Source organism: Oncorhynchus nerka, linkage group LG13, assembly GCF_034236695.1.
Source record: "Oncorhynchus nerka isolate Pitt River linkage group LG13, Oner_Uvic_2.0, whole genome shotgun sequence".
In the NCBI taxonomy this organism is placed as follows: domain Eukaryota; kingdom Metazoa; phylum Chordata; class Actinopteri; order Salmoniformes; family Salmonidae; genus Oncorhynchus; species Oncorhynchus nerka.
In genome coordinates, this window is record NC_088408.1 from 7,615,689 (window position 1) to 7,639,325 (window position 23,637).

At 41.8% G+C, this 23,637-nt stretch overlaps 1 protein-coding gene across 1 annotated transcript in view; it reads left to right on the top strand.

The window, feature by feature from the left end:
- LOC115140368 (YLP motif-containing protein 1-like) overlaps positions 1-23,637 on the top strand; it is a 70,596-nt gene that overhangs the window by 29,044 nt on the left and 17,915 nt on the right. Inside the window, exons 12-19 of the mRNA XM_065026164.1 lie at positions 8,050-8,252; positions 11,340-11,506; positions 14,189-14,251; positions 14,814-14,933; positions 15,610-15,786; positions 16,016-16,099; positions 16,789-16,872; positions 18,270-18,347. Of these exons, the coding sequence (XP_064882236.1) occupies positions 8,050-8,252; positions 11,340-11,506; positions 14,189-14,251; positions 14,814-14,933; positions 15,610-15,786; positions 16,016-16,099; positions 16,789-16,872; positions 18,270-18,347 (976 nt within the window). The remainder of the gene's footprint in view (positions 1-8,049; positions 8,253-11,339; positions 11,507-14,188; positions 14,252-14,813; positions 14,934-15,609; positions 15,787-16,015; positions 16,100-16,788; positions 16,873-18,269; positions 18,348-23,637) is intronic.

The following is a 23,637-nucleotide window of genomic DNA, read 5'->3' on the forward strand; positions in this document are numbered from 1 at the left end:
CAGTACAGAACTGTGTGACAGTGCTATGTAGAACTACCAAGAGGCAGTACAGAACTGTGTGACAGTGCTATGTAGAACTACCAAGAGGCAGTACAGAACTGTGTGACAGTGCTATGTAGAACTACCAAGAGGCAGTACAGAACTGTGTGACAGTGCTATGTAGAACTACCAAGAGGCAGTACAGAACTGTGTGACAGTGCTATGTAGAACTACCAAGAGGCAGTACAGAACTGTGTGACAGTGCTATGTAGAACTACCAAGAGGCAGTACAGAACTGTGTGACAGTGCTATGTAGAACTACCAAGAGGCAGTACAGAACTGTGTGACAGTGCTATGTAGAACTACCAAGAGGCAGTACAGAACTGTGTGACAGTGCTATGTAGAACTACCAAGAGGCAGTACAGAACTGTGTGACAGTGCTATGTAGAACTACCAAGAGGCAGTACAGAACTGTGTGACAGTGCTATACAGAACTGTAGAACTACTACAAGAGGCAGTACAGAACTGTGTGACAGTGCTATGTAGAACTACCAAGAGGCAGTACAGAACTGTGTGACAGTGCTATGTAGAACTACCAAGAGGCAGTACAGAACTGTGTGACAGTGCTATGTAGAACTACCAAGAGGCAGTACAGAACTGTGTGACAGTGCTATGTAGAACTACCAAGAGGCAGAACTGTGTGACAGAACTGTGTGACAGTGCTATGTAGAACTACCAAGAGGCAGTACAGAACTGTGTGACAGTGCTATGTAGAACTACCAAGAGGCAGTACAGAACTGTGTGACAGTGCTATGTAGAACTACCAAGAGGCAGTACAGAACTGTGTGACAGTGCTATGTAGAACTACCAAGAGGCAGTACAGAACTGTGTGACAGTGCTATGTAGAACTACCAAGAGGCAGTACAGAACTGTGTGACAGTGCTATGTAGAACTACCAAGAGGCAGTACAGAACTGTGTGACAGTGCTATGTAGAACTACCAAGAGGCAGTACAGAACTGTGTGACAGTGCTATGTAGAACTACCAAGAGGCAGTACAGAACTGTGTGACAGTGCTATGTAGAACTACCAAGAGGCAGTACAGAACTGTGTGACAGTGCTATGTAGAACTACCAAGAGGCAGAACAGAACTGTGTGACAGTGCTATGTAGAACTACCAAGAGGCAGTACAGAACTGTGTGCTACAGTGCTATGTAGAACTACCAAGAGGCAGTACAGAACTGTGTGACAGTGCTATGTAGAACTACCAAGAGGCAGTACAGAACTGTGTGACAGTGCTATGTAGAACTACCAAGAGGCAGTACAGAACTGTGTGACAGTGCTATGTAGAACTACCAAGAGGCAGTACAGAACTGTGTGACAGTGCTATGTAGAACTACCAAGAGGCAGTACAGAACTGTGTGACAGTGCTATGTGCTATGTAGAACTACCAAGAGGCAGTACAGAACTGTGTGACAGTGCTATGTAGAACTACCAAGAGGCAGTACAGAACTGTGTGACAGTGCTATGTAGAACTACCAAGAGGCAGTACAGAACTGTGTGACAGTGCTATGTAGAACTACCAAGAGGCAGTACAGAACTGTGTGACAGTGCTATGTAGAACTACCAAGAGGCAGTACAGAACTGTGTGACAGTGCTATGTAGAACTACCAGAACTGAGGCAGTACAGAACTGTGTGACAGTGCTATGTAGAACTACCAAGAGGCAGTACAGAACTGTGTGACAGTGCTATGTAGAACTACCAAGAGGCAGAACAGAACTGTGTGACAGTGCTATGTAGAACTACCAAGAGGCAGTACAGAACTGTGTGACAGTGCTATGTAGAACTACCAAGAGGCAGTACAGAACTGTGTGACAGTGCTATGTAGAACTACCAAGAGGCAGTACAGAACTGTGTGACAGTGCTATGTAGAACTACCAAGAGGCAGTACAGAACTGTGTGACAGTGCTATGTAGAACTACCAAGAGGCAGAACAGAACTGTGTGACAGTGCTATGTAGAACTACCAAGAGGCAGAACAGAACTGATGACAGTGCTATGTAGAACTACCAAGAGGCAGTACAGAACTGTGTGACAGTGCTATGTAGAACTACCAAGAGGCAGTACAGAACTGTGTGACAGTGCATGTAGAACTACCAAGAGGCAGTACAGAACTGTGTGACAGTGCTATGTAGAACTACCAAGAGGCCGTACAGAACTGTGTGACAGTGCTATGTAGAACTACCAAGAGGCCGTACAGAACTGTGTGACAGTGCTATGTAGAACTACCAAGAGGCAGTACAGAACTGTGTGACAGTGCTATGTAGAACTACCAAGAGGCAGAACAGAACTGTGTGACAGTGCTATGTAGAACTACCAAGAGGCAGAACAGAACTGTGTGACAGTGCTATGTAGAACTACCAAGAGGCAGTACAGAACTGTGTGACAGTGCTATGTAGAACTACCAAGAGGCAGTACAGAACTGTGTGACAGTGCTATGTAGAACTACCAAGAGGCTAGTACAGAACTGTGTGACAGTGCTATGTAGAACTACCAAGAGGCCGTACAGAACTGTGTGACAGTGCTATGTAGAACTGTGTGACCAAGAGGCAGTACAGAACTGTGTGACAGTGCTATGTAGAACTACCAAGAGGCAGTACAGAACTGTGTGACAGTGCTATGTAGAACTACCAAGAGGCAGTACAGAACTGTGTGACAGTGCTATGTAGAACTACCAAGAGGCAGAACAGAACTGTGTGACAGTGCTATGTAGAACTACCAAGAGGCAGTACAGAACTGTGTGACAGTGCTATGTAGAACTACCAAGAGGCAGTACAGAACTGTGTGACAGTGCTATGTAGAACTACCAAGAGGCAGTACAGAACTGTGTGACAGTGCTATGTAGAACTACCAAGAGGCCGTACAGAACTGTGTGACAGTGCTATGTAGAACTACCAAGAGGCAGTACAGAACTGTGTGACAGTGCTATGTAGAACTACCAGAGGCAGTACAGAACTGTGTGACAGTGCTATGTAGAACTACCAAGAGGCAGTACAGAACTGTGTGACAGTGCTATGTAGAACTACCAAGAGGCAGTACAGAACTGTGTGACAGTGCTATGTAGAACTACCAAGAGGCAGAACAGAACTGTGTGACAGTGCTATGTAGAACTACCAAGAGGCAGTACAGAACTGTGTGACAGTGCTATGTAGAACTACCAAGAGGCAGTACAGAACTGTGTGACAGTGCTATGTAGAACTACCAAGAGGCAGTACAGAACTGTGTGACAGTGCTATGTAGAACTACCAAGAGGCAGTACAGAACTGTGTGACAGTGCTATGTAGAACTACCAAGAGGCAGTACAGAACTGTGTGACAGTGCTATGTAGAACTACCAAGAGGCAGTACAGAACTGTGTGACAGTGCTATGTAGAACTACCAAGAGGCAGTACAGAACTGTGTGACAGTGCTATGTAGAACTACCAAGAGGCAGTACAGAACTGTGTGACAGTGCTATGTAGAACTACCAAGAGGCAGTACAGAACTGTGTGACAGTGCTATGTAGAACTACCAAGAGGCAGTACAGAACTGTGTGACAGTGCTATGTAGAACTACCAAGAGGCAGTACAGAACTGTGTGACAGTGCTATGTACCAAGAGGCAGTACAGAACTGTACTAGTCAGAACTACCAAGAGGCAGTACAGAACTGTCACTGACAGTGCTATGTAGAACTACCAAGAGGCAGTACAGAACTGTGTGACAGTGCTATGTAGAACTACCAAGAGGCAGAACAGAACTGTGTGACAGTGTGTGACAGTGCTATGTAGAACTACCAAGAGGCAGTACAGAACTGTGTGACAGTGCTATGTAGAACTACCAAGAGGCAGAACAGAACTGTGTGACAGTGCTATGTAGAACTACCAAGAGGCAGAACAGAACTGTGTGACAGTGCTATGTAGAACTACCAAGAGGCAGTACATAACTGTGTGACAGTGCTATGTAGAACTACCAAGAGGCAGTACAGAACTGTGACAGTGCTATGTAGAACTACCAAGAGGCTAGTACAGAACTGTGTGACAGTGCTATGTAGAACTACCAAGAGGCCGTACAGAACTGTGTGACAGTGCTATGTAGAACTACCAAGAGGCAGTACAGAACTGTGTGACAGTGCTATGTAGAACTACCAAGAGGCAGTACAGAACTGTGTGACAGTGCTATGTAGAACTACCAAGAGGCAGTACAGAACTGTGTGACAGTGCTATGTAGAACTACCAAGAGGCAGAACAGAACTGTGTGACAGTGCTATGTAGAACTACCAAGAGGCAGTACAGAACTGTGTGACAGTGCTATGTAGAACTACCAAGAGGCAGAACAGAACTGTGTGACAGTGCTATGTAGAACTACCAAGAGGCAGTACAGAACTGTGTGACAGTGCTATGTAGAACTACCAAGAGGCAGTACAGAACTGTGTGACAGTGCTATGTAGAACTACCAAGAGGCAGAACAGAACTGTGTGACAGTGCTATGTAGAACTACCAAGAGGCAGTACAGAACTGTGTGATTATATCACTATGTAGAACTACCAAGAGGCAGAACAGAACTGTGTGACAGTGCTATGTAGAACTACCAAGAGGCCACAGAACTGTGTGACAGTGCTGGTAGAACTACCAAGAGGCAGTACAGAACTGTGTGACAGTGCTATGTAGAACTACCAGAGGCAGAACAGAACTGTGTGACAGTGCTATGTAGAACTACCAAGAGGCCGTCAGAACTGTGTGACAGTGCTGGTAGAACTACCAAGAGGCAGTACAGAACTGTGTGACAGTGCTATGTAGAACTACCAAGAGGCAGAACAGAACTGTGTGACAGTGCTATGTAGAACTACCAAGAGGCCGTACAGAACTGTGTGACAGTGCTATGTAGAACTACCAAGAGGCAGTACAGAACTGTGTGACAGTGCTATGTAGAACTACCAAGAGGCAGAACAGAACTGTGTGACAGTGCTATGTAGAACTACCAAGAGGCAGTACAGAACTGTGTGACAGTGCTATGTAGAACTACCAAGAGGCAGTACAGAACTGTGTGACAGTGCTATGTAGAACTACCAAGAGGCAGTACAGAACTGTGTGACAGTGCTATGTAGAACTACCAAGAGGCAGTACAGAACTGTGTGACAGTGCTATGTAGAACTACCAAGAGGCAGAACAGAACTGTGTGACAGTGCTATGTAGAACTACCAAGAGGCAGAACAGAACTGTGTGACAGTGCTATGTAGAACTACCAAGAGGCAGTACAGAACTGTGTGACAGTGCTATGTAGAACTACCAAGAGGCAGTACAGAACTGTGTGACAGTGCTATGTAGAACTACCAAGAGGCAGTACAGAACTGTGTGACAGTGCTATGTAGAACTATTGTGTAACATTTTGTTTTTGTGTTCTGTTCTTGCTGCTTCAAGCAAACACTCCTTGGATGTTGATGACTAGTCCAGCTGGTATTATACCACACTGTGACTAGTCCAGCTGGTATTATATCACACTGTGACTAGTCCAGCTGGTATTATATCACACTGTGACTAGTCCAGCTGGTATTATATCACACTGTCACTGACTAGTCCAGCTGGTATTATATCACACTGTCACTGTGACTAGTCCAGCTGGTATTATATCACACTGTCACTGTGACTAGTCCAGCTGGTATTATATCACACTGTCACTGTGACTAGTCCAGCTGGTATTATATCACACTGTGACTAGTCCAGCTGGTATTATATCACACTGTGACTAGTCCAGCTGGTATTATACCACACTGTGACTAGTCCGGCTGGTATTATATCACACTGTCACTGTGACTAGTCCGGCTGGTATTATACCACACTGTCACTGTGACTAGTCCAGCTGGTATTATACCACACTGTCACTGTGACTAGTCCAGCTGGTATTATATCACACTGTCACTGTGACTAGTCCAGCTGGTATTATATCACACTGTCACTGTGACTAGTCCAGCTGGTATTATACCACACTGTCACTGTGACTAGTCCAGCTGGTATTATATCACACTGTCACTGTGACTAGTCCAGCTGGTATTATACCACACTGTGACTAGTCCAGCTGGTATTATATCACACTGTGACTAGTCCAGCTGGTATTATACCACACTGTCACTGTGACTAGTCCAGCTGGTATTATACCACACTGTCACTGTGACTAGTCCAGCTGGTATTATACCACACTGTGACTAGTCCAGCTGGTATTATACCACACTGTGACTAGTCCAGCTGGTATTATACCACACTGTCACTGTGACTAGTCCAGCTGGTATTATACCACACTGTGACTAGTCCAGCTGGTATTATATCACACTGTCACTGTGACTAGTCCAGCTGGTATTATACCACACTGTCACTGTGACTAGTCCAGCTGGTATTATATCACACTGTCACTGTGACTAGTCCAGCTGGTATTATACCACACTGTGACTAGTCCAGCTGGTATTATATCACACTGTGACTAGTCCAGCTGGTATTATACCACACTGTGACTAGTCCAGCTGGTATTATACCACACTGTGACTAGTCCAGCTGGTATTATATTACACTGTGTTACTGTGACTAGTCCAGCTGGTATTATATCACTGTGACTAGTCCAGCTGGTATTATACCACACTGTGACTAGTCCAGCTGGTATTATATCACACTGTGACTAGTCCAGCTGGTATTATACCACACTGTGACTAGTCCAGCTGGTATTATATCACACTGTGACTAGTCCGGCTGGTATTATACCACACTGTGTCACTGTGACTAGTCCAGCTGGTATTATACCACACTGTGACTAGTCCAGCTGGTATTATACCACACTGTCACTGTGACTAGTCCAGCTGGTATTATACCACACTGTCACTGTGACTAGTCCAGCTGGTATTATACCACACTGTGACTGTGACTAGTCCAGCTGGTATTATACCACACTGTCACTGTGACTAGTCCAGCTGGTATTATACCACACTGATTAGTCTAGCTGGTATTATACCACACTGTCACTGTGACTAGTCCAGCTGGTATTATACCACACTGTCACTGTGACTAGTCCAGCTGGTATTATATCACACTGTCACTGTGACTAGTCCAGCTGGTATTATACCACACTGTCACTGTGACTAGTCCAGCTGGTATTATACCACACTGTGACTAGTCCAGATGGTATTATACCACACTGTCACTGTGACTAGTCCGGCTGGTATTATACCACACTGTCACTGTGACTAGTCCGGCTGGTATTATACCACACTGTCACTGTGACTAGTCCGGCTGGTATTATACCACACTGTGACTAGTCCAGCTGGTATTATATCACACTGTGACTAGTCCAGCTGGTATTATATCACACTGACTAGTCCAGCTGGTATTATACCACACTGTCACTGTGACTAGTCCAGCTGGTATTATACCACACTGTCACTGTGACTAGTCCAGCTGGTATTATACCACACTGACTAGTCTGGCTGGTATTATACCACACTGACTAGTCTGGCTGGTATTATACCACACTGTCACTGTGACTAGTCCAGCTGGTATTATACCACACTGTGACTAGTCCAGCTGGTATTATGTCACACTGTGACTAGTCCAGCTGGTATTATACCACACTGTGACTAGTCCAGCTGGTATTATATCACACTGTGACTAGTCCAGCTGGTATTATACCACACTGTGACTAGTCCAGCTGGTATTATACCACACTGTGACTAGTCCAGCTGGTATTATATCACACTGTGTTACTTTTGACTAGTCTGGCTGGTTGTTGTGGTCTTGTGAATGCTGCCTGCTCCGGGGCCTGGGTGTTAGGAGTTAGGAGTGATGATCTATATGATCTTATCATATTCATTATGATCTGGGATCAGGTCCTCCTTGTCCATATTATCATATTCATTATGATCTAAAAGGGGGAACTGATCCAAGATCAGCAACCTCATTTTCTTTTCTTTTTTCAAAGTATTTTGTCCAGTCCGGTCCGGTCCAGATATGCTGTGTTCTGAGGGGTTTTCATCGTGTGTCTCTCTTATCTCTCCAGACAACCCCCAGGCCATCCTCGCTCCGGTCCCCCACCTCCTCGCCTGGGCTACAGGGACAGAGACATGAGGGAGAGGGAGGGCAGCCGGACCAGTAGAGACAGAGAGGATACTTATGGAAGACCTGGGGGTTATGACAGACCTCCGTTCGAGCGCGGGCCTGAACGTGGGCCTGAGCGCTACGACCATGGTGCCTCTACATATGGTAAGACATGCTATGTACTGCGGTCTCTAACAAACATATGGTAAGACGTTCTATGTACTGCGGTCTCTAACAAACATATGCTAAGACATGCTATGTACTGCGGTCTCTAACAAACATATGCTAAGACATGCTATGTACTGCGGTCTCTAACAAACATATTCTAAGACATGCTATGTACTGCGGTCTCTAACAAACATATGCTAAGACATGCTATGTACTGCGGTCTCTAACAAACATATGCTAAGACATGCTATGTACTGCGGTCTCTAACAAACATATGCTAAGACATGCTATGTACTGCGGTCTCTAACAAACATATTCTAAGACATGCTATGTACTGCGGTCTCTAACAAACATATGCTAAGACATGCTATGTACTGCGGTCTCTAACAAACATATGCTAAGACATGCTATGTACTGCGGTCTCTAACAAACATATGGTAAGACGTTCTATGTACTGCGGTCTCTAACAAACATATGCTAAGACATGCTATGTACTGCGGTCTCTAACAAACATATGCTAAGACATGCTATGTACTGCGGTCTCTAACAAACATATGCTAAGACATGCTATGTACTGCGGTCTCTAACAAACATATGCTAAGACATGCTATGTACTGCGGTCTCTAACAAACATATGCTAAGACAGGCTATGTACTGCGGTCTCTAACAAACATATGCTAAGACATGCTATGTACTGCGGTCTCTAACAAACATATGCTAAGACATGCTATGTACTGCGGTCTCTAACAAACATATGCTAAGACATGCTATGTACTGCGGTCTCTAACAAACATATGCTAAGACATGCTATGTACTGCGGTCTCTAACAAACATATGCTAAGACATGCTATGTACTGCAGTCTCTAACAAACATACACTCCCTTTCCAAAGTTTGGGGTCACTTATAAATGTCCTTGTTTTTGAAAGAAAAGCACATGTTTTGTCCATTAAAATATCATCAGATTGATCCGAAATATAGTGTAGATATTGTTAATGTTGTAAATGACTGTTGTAGCTGGAAACGGATACATTCTTTTACGGAATATCTATATAGGTGTACAGAGGCCCATTATCAGCAACCATCACTCCTATGTTCCAATGGCACGTTGTGTTAGCTAATACAAGTTTATCATTTTAAAAGGATAACTGATCGTTAGAAAACCCTTTTGCAATTATGTTAGCACAGCTGAAAACTGTTGTCCTGATTTAAAGAGGCAATAAAACTTTCCTTCTTTAGACTAGTTTAGTATCTGGAGCATCAGCATTTGTGGGATCGATTACAGGCTCAAAATGGTCAGAAACCAAAGCACTTTCTTCTGAAACTCGTCAGTCTATTCTTGTTCTGATAAATGAAGGCTATTCCATGTGAGAAATTGCCAAGAAACTGAAGATCTGGTACAACGCTGTGTACTACTCCCTTCACAGAACAGCACAAACTGTCTCGAACCAGAGTAGAAAGAGCAAGAGGACAAGTACATTAGTGTCTAGTTTGAAAAACAGACGCCCCACAAGTCCTCAACTGGCAGCTTCATTACATAGTACCTGCGAAACATTGCCTTGCTGACATCTTTGCACACTCTTGGCATTCTCTCAACCAGCTTCACCTGGAATACTTTTCCAACAGTCTTGATGGAGTTCCCACATATGCTGAGCACTTGTTTACAGCAATACCTTCACTCTGCGGACCAACTCATCCAAACCACCTCAATTGGGTTGAGGTTGGGTGATTGTAGAGGCCAGGTCATCTGATGCAGCACTCCATCACTCTCAAATAGCTTTTACACAGGCTGGAGGTGTGTTTTGGATCATTGTCCTGTTGAAAAACAAATGATAGTCCCACAAAGTGCAGACCAGATGGAATGATGTATCGCTGCAGAATGCTGTGGCAGCCATGCTGATTAAGTGTGCCTTTTAATTTAAATAAATCACTGACAGTGTCACCAGCAAAGTACCATCACACCTCCTCCTCCATGCTTCACGGTGGGAAATACACATGCAGAGATCACCCACAGCACGTCTCACAAAGACACAGCAGTTGGAACCAAAAATCTCCCATTTGGACTCATCAGACCAAAGGACAGATTTCCACCGGTCTATTGTCCATTGCTCATGTTTCTTGGCCCAACCAAGTCTCTTCTTCTTATTGGTGTCCTTTCAGTAGTGGTTTCTTTGCAACAATTTGACTATGAAGGACTGATTCATGCAGTCTCCTCTGAACAGTTGATGTTGAGATGTGTCTGTTACTTGAACTCCGTGAAGCATTTATTTGGGCTGCAATTTCCGAGGCTGGTAACACCAATGAACTTATCCTCTGCAGCAGAGGTATCTCTGGGTCTTCCTTTCCTGTGGCGGTCCTCTTCAGAGCCAGTTTCATCATAGCGCTTGATGGTTTTTGCGACTGCTCTGAAAGAAACTTTCAAAGTTCTTGAAATGTTCTGTGTTGACTGACCTTCATGTCTTAAAGTAATGATGGACTGTCGTTTCTCTTTGCTTATTTGAGCTGTTCTTACCATAATATGGTCTTGGTCTTTTATCAAATAGGGCTATATTCTGTATACCACCCCTACCATGTCACAACACAACTGATTGGCTCAAACACATTAAGAAGTAAATCAATTCCACAAATCAACCTTTAAGAAGGCAAACCTGTTAATTGAAATGCCTTCCAGGTGACTACCTCATGAAGCTGGTTGAGAGAATGCCAACAGTGTGCAAAGGTTGGCTATTTGAAGAATCTCAAATATAAAATATATTTTGATTTGTTTTACACTTTTTTGGTTACTACATGATTCCGTATGTGTTATTTCATAGTTTTGATGTCTTCACTATTATTCTACAATGTAGAAAATAGTACAAATAAAGAAAAACCCTTGAATGAGTAGGTGTTCTAAAACTTTTTACCGGTAGTGTACATGCCGAAAAACAAGTTGGTTTTAACAATCAAAATGGTGTTTGTGAAGGCAACTTCCATTGTCCTACTAATCTTCAGTTTGCTTGTCTTTTCATGCCTTTTCATGCCATGTAAAATTGCGACAGGTTTCTCTTTTTTTTGCTTTGCACTGACTGTCCTGTCTTGTGGTCTAGGTGAACGGAGGAGTTACCCAGAGGAGAGAGGAGGAGGAGGCCCCACGTCGTCCCACCCTCCTCCCCCCCCACCGACTGCTCCTCCTTCCAGGGTGGAGAAGAAACCGGAGACCAAGAACGTGGAGGACCTTCTCAAACTGCCAGGCCGAGATACTCGTCCAGAAAGGGTGCAAATAAAGGACTTCTCGCTCAATCATCTTACTCCTCATTCACTTCAATACAACTTTAAATACAGTACTTCCTCATTCACTTCAATACAACTTTAAATACAGTACTTCCCTCATTCACTTCAATACAACTTTAAATACAGTACTTCCTCATTCACTTCAATACAACTTTAAATACAGTACTTCCTCATTCACTTCAATACAACTTTAAATACAGTACTTCCCTCATTCACTTCAATACAACTTTAAATACAGTACTTCCTCATTCACTTCAATACAACTTTAAATACAGTACTTCCTCATTCACTTCAATACAACTTTAAATACAGTACTTCCTCATTCACTTCAATACAACTTTAAATACAGTACTTCCTCATTCACTTCAATACAACTTTAAATACAGTACTTCCTCATTCACTTCAATACAACTTTAAATACAGTACTTCCTCATTCACTTCAATGCAACTTTAAATACAGTACTTCCTCATTCACTTCAATACAACTTTAAATACAGTACTTCCTCATTCACTTCAATGCAACTTTAAATACAGTACTTCCTCATTCACTTCAATACAACTTTAAATACAGTACTTCCTCATTCACTTCAATACAACTTTAAATACAGTACTTCCTCATTCACTTCAATACAACTTTAAATACAGTACTTCCTCATTCACTTCAATACAACTTTAAATACAGTACTCCTCATTCACTTCAATACAACTTTAAATACAGTACTTCCTCATTCACTTCAATGCAACTTTAAATACAGTACTTCCTCATTCACTTCAATGCAACTTTAAATACAGTACTTCCTCATTCACTTCAATACAACTTTAAATACAGTACTTCCTCATTCACTTCAATACAACTTTAAATACAGTACTTCCTCATTCACTTCAATACAACTTTAAATACAGTACTTCCTCATTCACTTCAATACAACTTTAAATACAGTACTTCCTCATTCACTTTAATACAACTTTAAAAATACAGTACTTCCTCATTCACTTCAATACAACTTTAAATACAGTACTTCCTCATTCACTTCAATACAACTTTAAATACAGTACTTCCTCATTCACTTCAATGCAACTTTAAATACAGTACTTCCTCATTCACTTCAATACAACTTTAAATACAGTACTTCCTCATTCACTTCAATACAACTTTAAATACAGTACTTCCTCATTCACTTCAATACAACTTTAAATACAGTACTTCCTCATTCACTTCAATGCAACTTTAAATACAGTACTTCCTCATTCACTTCAATACAACTTTAAATACAGTACTTCCTCATTCACTTCAATACAACTTTAAATACAGTACTTCCTCATTCACTTCAATACAACTTTAAATACAGTACTTCCTCATTCACTTCAATGCAACTTTAAATACAGTACTTCCTCATTCACTTCAATACAACTTTAAATACAGTACTTCCTCATTCACTTCAATACAACTTTAAATACAGTACTTCCTCATTCACTTCAATACAACTTTAAATACAGTACTTCCTCATTCACTTCAATACAACTTTAAATACAGTACTTCCTCATTCACTAATACAACTTTAAATACAGTACTTCCTCATTCACTTCAATGCAACTTTAAATACAGTACTTCCTCATTCACTTCAATGCAACTTTAAATACAGTACTTCCTCATTCACTTCAACTTTAAATACAGTACTTCACTTCAATGCAACTTTAAATACAGTACTTCCTCATTCACTTCAATACAACTTTAAATACAGTACTTCCTCATTCACTTCAATGCAACTTTAAATACAGTACTTCCTCATTCACTTCAATACAACTTTAAATACAGTACTTCCTCATTCACTTCAATACAACTTTAAATACAGTACTTCCTCATTCACTTCAATGCAACTTTAAATACAGTACTTCCTCATTCACTTCAATTCAACTTTAAATACAGTACTTCCTCATTCACTTCAATGCAACTTTAAATACAGTACTTCCTCATTCACTTCAATGCAACTTTAAATACAGTACTTCCTCATTCACTTCAATGCAACTTTAAATACAGTACTTCCTCATTCACTTCAATACAACTTTAAATACAGTACTTCCCACTTCAATGCAACTCAAATACAGTACTTCATTCACTTCAATGCAACTTTAAATACAGTACTTCCCTCATTCACTTCAATGCAACTTTAAATACAGTACTTCCTCATTCACTTCAATACAACTTTAAATACAGTACTTCCTCATTCACTTCAATACACATTTAAATACAGTACTTCCTCATTCACTTCAATACAACTTTAAATACAGTACTTCCTCATTCACTTCAATGCAACTTTAAATACAGTACTTCCCTCATTCACTTCAATGCAACTTTAAATACACTACTTCCCTCATTCACTTCAATACAACTTTAAATACAGTACTTCCTCATTCACTTCAATACAACTTTAAATACAGTACTTCCCTCATTCACTTCAATGCAACTTTAAATACAGTACTTCCCTCATTCACTTCAATGCAACTTTATTTATCCCTCTCGGGGACAATTAAGAAATGCGTTGCCAGGATAATAACATCCTCAACCTTGTAGGCCAATACAAGTACAACAAGAGTAGACAGATCTCATATCCCCAGATGCATGTCTCATGTATGAGTGATTTCCATAACCTCTGATGTTTCTCAGATCGTCATCATAATGAGAGGCCTACCAGGAAGTGGAAAAAGCCATGTGGCCAAGCTGATACGGGTGAGTGGAACCTAAATACAGTACTTCCTGTATCTTCCAACGTGGCTGTTCTGTTGTGGTAATAATAACTTGTCTGGGATGAAATGTTCTCTCTCCTGTCACACGTTTCCTGTTTTCCCGATATAATAATATATTATATATTATATCCCAGAGTTCTTTCACAGCGGTCAACTACCTAGCCTCGTTCCACCATCCTGATCTTCGAGAGCTACGAGAGAGCGACGGTCAGGATGGTGGATCAGGTTAACCCAAATACCTGCGCCACTCGTCTTAAACGCACGCTGCTATCCATTTCTAACCTGCACCACTCGTAGTCGTCGTCTTCCCTGAAACGTCTGGAGCGCTGCCTTCTCTCACTGAAATACCTTGTCGTTACTAGCTCTGACTTTTTTCTGCTAGCGGCTTTATTCAGGAAGTTTTGCTTACTGTGACTGTGAAAGGTGGTTGTCTCATCTAGCTACCTTCTTTTTTTTTTAAGATGAGTACACTATAACTGTAAGTGTCTCTGGATAAGAGCGTCTGCTAACTGACTAAAATGTTAAATGTTGTTGCGCGGGTTAAGGACAAGGAGGTGGAGTGTGGAGGGGCTCCACCCAGAGTGCTGGGGTTAGACGACTACTTCATGACGGAGGTGGAGAAGGTGGAGAAGGACCCAGAAACAGGCAAACGAGTCAAACTCAAGGTGTGTCCTTCTGTTTGCTCTCTTACTGACTTAAACGTGTGTGTGTGTGTGTGTGTGTGTGTGTTCCTGCTATATGTGGAGCATAAGGCTTTCTACACGAGAGCAGTTTTTAGTGAAATACTATCTCTCTGTAGGAGATGACTGTAGGCCTTAAGAAAACTTACCCATGTATAATATGGTGTCTGACTGGAGCTATTGTAATACGTGAAGCAAATGGGCCCCATTTAGGCTATGGTGTTTTCATTAAGCAATAACCCACCGAAGGGGGTGTGGTATATGGGCCAATATACCACGGCTAAGGGCCGGTTCTTATGCGCAACGCGGAGTGCCTGGACACAGCCCTTAGCCGTAGTATATGGGCCAATATACCACGGCTAAGGGCCGGTTCTTATGCGCAACGCGGAGTGCCTGGACACTGCCCTTAGCCGTGGTATATTGGGCGTAAATCACAAACCCCCGGGGTGTCTTTTTGCTGTTATAAACGGGTTAGCAATGTAAATAGAGCAGTAAAAATAAATGTTTTGTCTGTTTTTATACAGTCTGATATACCACGGCTTTCAGCCAATCAGCATTCAGGGCTCGAACCACCCAGTTTATAATTAAATATTTGAACACATGTTTATTTTGTATTTTAATATCATATTCATAAATTGTTTATTTTCAAATTTTTTGTCAGTGTCTGGAATACGAGTACGAAGCGGAGATGGAAGACACGTACAGGAACAGCATGCTAAAAACATTCAGGAAGACCCTAGACGACGGCTTCTTCCCCTTCATCATCATCGACGCTATCAATGACAGGGTTAAATACTTTGATCAGTTCTGGAGTGCTGCCAAGACTAAAGGCTTCGAGGTGAGTTGACGTTTTCATATCTTGAAATATATATTTTTTTAAATGCAGATAGACAACGATACTACCGTTCCTTAGTCCATGCTAGCTTACCATTTTAGAATTCATGCCCAATGAATGACTTAATTCGAAGTTGTGTACGAGTGTGGAGATTCGAACTGAATTACAACGTATACATTTCCTGGTGTGGCTTATATTACGTGGAAACGTGTCAAATGTATTTTTATACCAGGTATACTTGGCTGAAATCACGGCAGACAATCAGACTTGTGCTAAAAGAAATGCCCACGGACGGAAGATGAAAGATATTCAAAAGGTAGTGTACTGAGTGTCCTCGAGTCAGAGCTCTTATACATTTTCATGGATTCAGGGGTCATATTTATCAAGGCATTGATAACGACAGTGATAGACCATACATAGATTGTCTATTTATTTTCTTGTCTGTATAGTTTTTCTATTTTTTTTATTTTAAGAGTAATTAATGGCAATATATAGTATTTTTTATTTTTTTAGAGTAATTAATGGCAATATATCGTGTTTTTTATTTTTTTAGAGTAATTAATGGCAATATATAGTATTTTTTATTTTTTTAGAGTAATTAATGGCAATATATAGTATTTTTTATTTTTTTAGAGTAATTAATGGCAATATATAGTATTTTTTATTTTTTTAGAGTAATTAATGGCAATATATAGTATTTTTTATTTTTTTAGAGTAATTAATGGCAATATATTGTGTTTTTTATTTTTTAAGAGTAATTAATGGCAATATATTGTGTTTTTTATTTTTTAAGAGTAATTAATGGCAATATATAGTATTTTTTTAGAGTAATTAATGGCAATATATAGTATTTTTTTAGAGTAATTAATGGCAATATATAGTATTTTTTTAGAGTAATTAATGGCAATATATAGTATTTTTTATTTTTTTTGAGTAATTAATGGCAATATATAGTGTTTTTTTTATTCCCGTTCTGTTTTCTTTTTCTGTTTTCTGTCCGTCTAGATGTCCAGTAACTGGGAGTCGTCTCCACGTCACATGGTGCGGCTGGATGTCCGTTCCCTGCTTCAGGACGCTGCTATTGAGGAGGTATGTAGCACGGGAACATGTCACAATATGACATCTTGGTTTTTATACCCGTTAGGGGCGTTAAAGGTGCTACACATAGGATTTGTTTGAATATCGGCAGTAGTGGTGAAATGAGTGTTTCACGGTATTTCACAACCCGTCAGTGTTGTGATTGGCTGGGATATTTGCCTATTGGCTGGGATATTTGCCTATTGGCTGGGATATTTGCCTATTGGTTGGGATATTTGCCTATTGGCTGGGATATTTGCCTATTGGTTGGGAGATTTGCCTATTGGCTGGGAGATTTGCCTATTGGCTGGGAGATTTGCCTATTGGTTGGGATATTTGCCTATTGGTTGGGATATTTGCCTATTGGTTGGGATATTTGCCTATTGGCTGGGATATTTGCCTATTGGTTGGGATATTTGCCTATTGGCTGGGATATTTGCCTATCGGTTGGGATATTTGCCTATCGTCTGGGATATTTGCCTATCGGCTGGGATATTTGCCTATCGGTTGGGATATTTGCCTTTTTGATTTCTCCCGACCAGAGTGGTATTTGTTGTAAAAAAATGACAAAGCTATTTTGACTTTGACTGTGTTATCTAGTGGCCAATGTAGAAATTGCTCTGTCATTTCCTGGTCGATAGAATTGTACACTGTTCACTCAATTTCAGTTTGTGAGAAAAAAAACAAGCACTGAATAGTGAAGAGGAATCATTGTACCAATCTAAATCACTGTCAAATATAATTTTCAATAACCAGAAATATTGTTTGTGAAGCTAGTGGACCAAAACAGAAAGAATGAAGCTCACGGCCCAAGCCTCCACCGTGTTACGGGGAAATGGGATGCAGGGGAGGTTCATTTGGAATGCAGCTTAGTGCTGTTCCAATTCACCTAGCATCCACACAGGGGAGGTTCATTTGGAATGCAGCTTAGTGCTGTTCCAATTCACCTAGCATCCACACAGGGGAGGTTCATTTGGAATGCAGCTTAGTGCTGTTCCAATTCACCTAGCATCCACACAGGGGAGGTTCATTTGGAATGCAGCTTAGTGCTGTTCCAATTCACCTAGCATCCACACAGGGGAGGTTCATTTGGAATGCAGCTTAGTGCTGTTCCAATTCACCTAGCATCCACACAGGGGAGGCATTCTAGACGTGGCACCTTTTTTTATTGAGCGCTTATATAATAGGTTCCTGTTATAAGAGTGAACCTTGTCCTCTCTTATTAAAAGATGTGTAGTACCTGTTGGCACTATCCTCAATGATTTCAGTGTCGCAACTTGTGTGGTTGTAAAGTTTTTTATTATTTTTATTATAGAATATTAACTCTACTTACCTAATATATATGTTTTTAAATGCTATATATATATTTTAAAAAGTGAAATTCAATGGAAACATTTTGTGTTTTAAAGGTTGAGATGGAAGACTTAAATCCTGATGACGAGCCACTGAAGGAGCCCAAGAAGGAGGAGGAGGAGGAAGATATTAAGGTAGGACCCAGTCAGCAAGCCTTTATCTGTTATTAAGGTAGGACCCAGTCAGCAAGCCTTTATCTGTTATTAAGGTTGGACCCAGTCAGCAAGCCTTTATCTGTTATTAAGGTTGGACCCAGTCAGCAAGCCTTTATCTGTTATTAAGGTAGGACCCAGTCAGCAAGCCTTTGTCTGTTATTAAGGTAGGACCCAGTCAGCAAGCCTTTATCTGTTATTAAGGTAGGACCCAGTCAGCAAGCCTTTATCTGTTATTAAGGTAGGACCCAGTCAGCTAGCCTTTATCTGTTATTAAGGTAGGACCCAGTCAGCTAGCCTTTATGTCTGTTATTAAGGTAGGACCCAGTCAGCAAGCCTTTATATCTGTTATTAAGGTAGGACCCAGTCAGCAAGCCTTTATATCTGTTATTAAGGTAGGACCCAGTCAGCTAGCCTTTATCTGTTAAGGTAGGACCCAGTCAGCTAGCCTTTATGTCTGTTAATAAGGTAGGACCCAGTCAGCAAGCCTTTATATCTGTTATTAAGGTAGGATCCAGTCAGCAAGTCTTTATATCTGTTATTAAGGTAGGATCCAGTCAGCAAGCCTTTATATCTGTTATTAAGGTAGGATCCAGTCAGCAAACCTTTATCTGTTATTAAGGTAGGGACCCAGTCAGCAAGCCTTTATCTGTTATTAAGGTAGGGACCCAGTCAGCAAGCCTTTATCTGTTATTAAGGTAGGGACCCAGTCAGCAAGCCTTTATCTGTTATTAAGGTAGGACCCAGTCAGCAAGCCTTTATCTGTTATTAAGGTAGGACCCAGTCAGCAAGCCTTTATCTGTTATTAAGGTAGGACCCAGTCAGCTAGCCTTTATCTGTTATTAAGGTAGGACCCAGTCAGCTAGCCTTTATGTCTGTTATTAAGGTAGGACCCAGTCAGCAAGCCTTTATCTGTTATTAAGGTAGGACCCAGTCAGCAAGCCTTTATCTGTTATTAAGGTAGGACCCAGTCAGCTAGCCTTTATCTGTTATTAAGGTAGGACCCAGTCAGCTAGCCTTTATGTCTGTTATTAAGGTAGGACCCAGTCAGCAAGCCTTTATATCTGTTATTAAGGTAGGACCCAGTCAGCAAGCCTTTATGTCTGTTATTAAGGTAGGACCCAGTCAGCAAGCCTTTATCTGTTATTAAGGTAGGACCCAGTCAGCTAGCCTTTATCTGTTATTAAGGTAGGACCCAGTCAGCTAGCCTTTATGTCTGTTATTAAGGTAGGACCCAGTCAGCAAGCCTTTATATCTGTTATTAAGGTAGGACCCAGTCAGCAAGCCTTTATATCTGTTATTAAGGTAGGACCCAGTCAGCTAGCCTTTATCTGTTAAGGTAGGACCCAGTCAGCTAGCCTTTATGTCTGTTAATAAGGTAGGACCCAGTCAGCAAGCCTTTATATCTGTTATTAAGGTAGGATCCAGTCAGCAAGTCTTTATATCTGTTATTAAGGTAGGATCCAGTCAGCAAGCCTTTATATCTGTTATTAAGGTAGGATCCAGTCAGCAAGCCTTTATATCTGTTATTCAGGTAGGACCCAGTCAGCAAGCCTTTATATCTGTTATTAAGGTAGGATCCAGTCAGCAAGCCTTTATCTGTTAATAAGGTAGGACCCAGTCAGCTAGCCTTTATATCTGTTATTAAGGTAGGATCCAGTCAGCAAGCCTTTATATCTGTTATTAAGGTAGGATCCAGTCAGCAAGCCTTTATCTGTTAATAAGGTAGGACCCAGTCAGCAAGCCTTTATATCTGTTATTAAGGTAGGATCCAGTCAGCTAGCCTTTATATCTGTTATTAAGGTAGGACCCAGTCAGCATGCCTTTATATCTGTTATTAAGGTAGGACCCAGTCAGCTAGCCTTTATGTCTGTTATTAAGGTAGGATCCAGTCAGCAAGCCTTTATCTGTTATTAAGGTAGGACCCAGTCAGCAAGCCTTTATCTGTTATTAAGGTAGGATCCAGTCAGCAAGCCTTTGTCTGTTATTAAGGTAGGATCCAGTCAGCAAGCCTTTGTCTGTTATTAAGGTAGGACCCAGTCAGCAAGCCTTTATCTGTTATTAAGGTAGGACACAGTCAGCAAGCCTTTATGTCTGTTATTAAGGTAGGACCCAGTCAGCTAGCCTTTATCTGTTATTAAGGTAGGACCCAGTCAGCAAGCCTTTATCTGTTATTAAGGTAGGACCCAGTCAGCAAGCCTTTATCTGTTATTAAGGTAGGACCCAGTCAGCTAGCCTTTATCTGTTATTAAGGTAGGACCCAGTCAGCAAGCCTTTATCTGTTATTAAGGTAGGACCCAGTCAGCAAGCCTTTATCTGTTAAGGTAGGACCCAGTCAGCTAGCCTTTATATCTGTTATTAAGGTAGGACCCAGTCAGCTAGCCTTTATCTGTTAAGGTAGGACCCAGTCAGCTAGCCTTGATGTCTGTTATTAAGGTAGGACCCAGTCAGCAAGCCTTTATATCTGTTATTAAGGTAGGACCCAGTCAGCAAGCCTTTATGTCTGTTATTAAGGTAGGACCCAGTCAGCAAGCCTTTGTCTGTTATTAAGGTAGGACCCAGTCAGCAAGCCTTTATGTCTGTTATTAAGGTAGGACCCAGTCAGCAAGCCTTTATCTGTTATTAAGGTAGGACCCAGTCAGCAAGCCTTTATCTGTTATTAAGGTAGGACCCAGTCAGCAAGCCTTTATGTCTATTATTAAGGTAGGACCCAGTCAGCTAGCCTTTATCTGTTAATAAGGTAGGACCCAGTCAGCTAGCCTTTATGTCTGTTATTAAGGTAGGACCCAGTCAGCTAGCCTTTATCTGTTATTAAGGTAGGACCCAGTCAGCTAGCCTTTATGTCTGTTATTAAGGTAGGACCCAGTCAGCTAGCCTTTATCTGTTATTAAGGTAGGACCCAGTCAGCAAGCCTTTATCTGTTATTGTCCTTAAAGAGATCTACTGATCCCTCATATCGACTAGAGCAGGACTCTCCAACCCTGTTCCTGGAGAGCCTACCCTCCTGTAGGTTTTCACATCTTTATCAACCAGCTAATTATTAGAATCTGGTATGCCAGCAGAATCTGCTATGCCGGTAGGTCTCCAGGAACAGGGTTGGAGAGCCCTCCACCAGAAACACATTTTGATATGGTGTCATGGCAGTGAGAAGAAATGCTAGGTTGCTTGCAGATACAGTGAGTGACTTGCTGACAAAAGCCCTTGGGCCAGTATTGCAGCTACAGCAGTATATTTATTGTTTACTTAAAGTCCCAGTGCAGTCAAAAATGTAATTTTCCTGTGTTTTTATATATATATTACCACACTATGAGTTTGGAATAATACTGAGTTTGTGAAAATGATATTGTATTTTTTGTGTAAGAGCTGTAAATTGTAGCTTGTTTCCCTCCCCACTCAGATCCCTCCGACAGTCTTAGCCAACTTCTTGCTAGAGAAATTGCTCTTTGCTAAGAAGCTATATTTGTTTTTTGTTGGGGTTTTTTGCTACCCAGAAGTGATTTGATATTGAGATTTGTTTTAAACGGCTGCATTAGACTTGATGTTTTTAATTTGGTCTTGTTTGGTCGAAACTGTCCTCCGTTGTGCTGAGATTAATCAAATTGATCCAAAATATCTCATAATATTAATGAGAACTTCATAAAGTTATAAACCCAAGTCAAACTTCCTATACAGGGATATAAAATACAAGCGTACCAGAATGAGGAAGATCGTGAGATTTGGCAACGTGATCAAAATTGAGGAAGTAGTGTGTGGGTCTAGTGGTTAGTTGACCTCGAGGAAGTAGTGTGTGGGTCTAGTAGTTAGTTGACCTCGAGGAAGTAGTGTGTGGGTCTAGTAGTTAGTTGACCTCGAGGAAGTAGTGTGTTGGGTCTAGTGGTTAGTTGACCTCGAGGAAGTAGTGTGTGGGTCTAGTAGTTAGTTGACCTCGAGGAAGTAGTGTGTGGGTCTAGTAGTTAGTTGACCTCGAGGAAGTAGTGTGTGGGTCTAGTGGTTAGTTGACCTCGAGGAAGTAGTGTGTTGGGTCTAGTGGTTAGTTGACCTCGAGGAAGTAGTGTGTGGGTCTAGTAGTTAGTTGACCTCGAGGAAGTAGTGTGTGGGTCTAGTAGTTAGTTGACCTCGAGGAAGTAGTGTGTGGGTCTAGTAGTTAGTTGACCTCGAGGAAGTAGTGTGTGGGTCTAGTGGTTAGTTGACCTCGAGGAAGTAGTGTGTGGGTCTAGTGGTTAGTTGACCTCGAGGAAGTAGTGTGTGGGTCTAGTAGTTAGTTGACCTCGAGGAAGTAGTGTGTGGGTCTAGTAGTTAGTTGACCTCGAGGAAGTAGTGTGTGGGTCTAGTAGTTAGTTGACTCGAGGAAGTAGTGTGTGGGTCTAGTAGTTAGTTGACCTCGAGGAAGTAGTGTGTGGGTCTAGTGGTTAGTTGACCTCGAGGAAGTAGTGTGTGGGTCTAGTGGTTAGTTGACCTCGAGGAAGTAGTGTGTTGGGTCTAGTAGTTAGTTGACCTCGAGGAAGTAGTGTGTGGGTCTAGTAGTTAGTTGACCTCGAGGAAGTAGTGTGTGGGTCTAGTAGTTAGTTGACCTCGAGGAAGTAGTGTGTTGGGTCTAGTGGTTAGTTGACCTCGAGGAAGTAGTGTGTGGGTCTAGTAGTTAGTTGACCTCGAGGAAGTAGTGTGTGGGTCTAGTAGTTAGTTGACCTCGAGGAAGTAGTGTGTGGGTCTAGTAGTTAGTTGACCTCGAGGAAGTAGTGTGTGGGTCTAGTGGTTAGTTGACCTCGAGGAAGTAGTGTGTGGGTCTAGTAGTAGTTTACTAGTAGTGGTTTAGTGTTGACCACAACACGTTTTGTTCAGAGAATCCAACCCACAATCCTTCTGACTCTGGCCTTTCCTGTTGTCCCTTCACTGTCCTATATGTTCAATACAACACAAGGATACAGATGCAGTGGGATTTCCCACATATATATATATATTTTTTTAAAGATTGTGGTGTGGTTAAGGGCGCTGTACTGCAGCGCCAGCTGTGCCACCAGAGACTCTGGGTTCGCGTCCAGGCTCTGTCGTAACCGGCCGCGACCGGGAGGTCCGTGGGGCGACGCACAATTGGCCTAGCGTCGTCCGGGTTAGGGAGGGTTTGGCCGGTAGGGATATCCTTTTCTCATCGCGCACCAGCGACTCCTGTGGCGTGGCGGGCGCAGCGCGTGCTAACCAAGGTTAAGGGGTAAAAAATAAAAAATAAGATTACATATAGATAAATGGAGAAAGCATTCATTTTGCCTTGGTGATG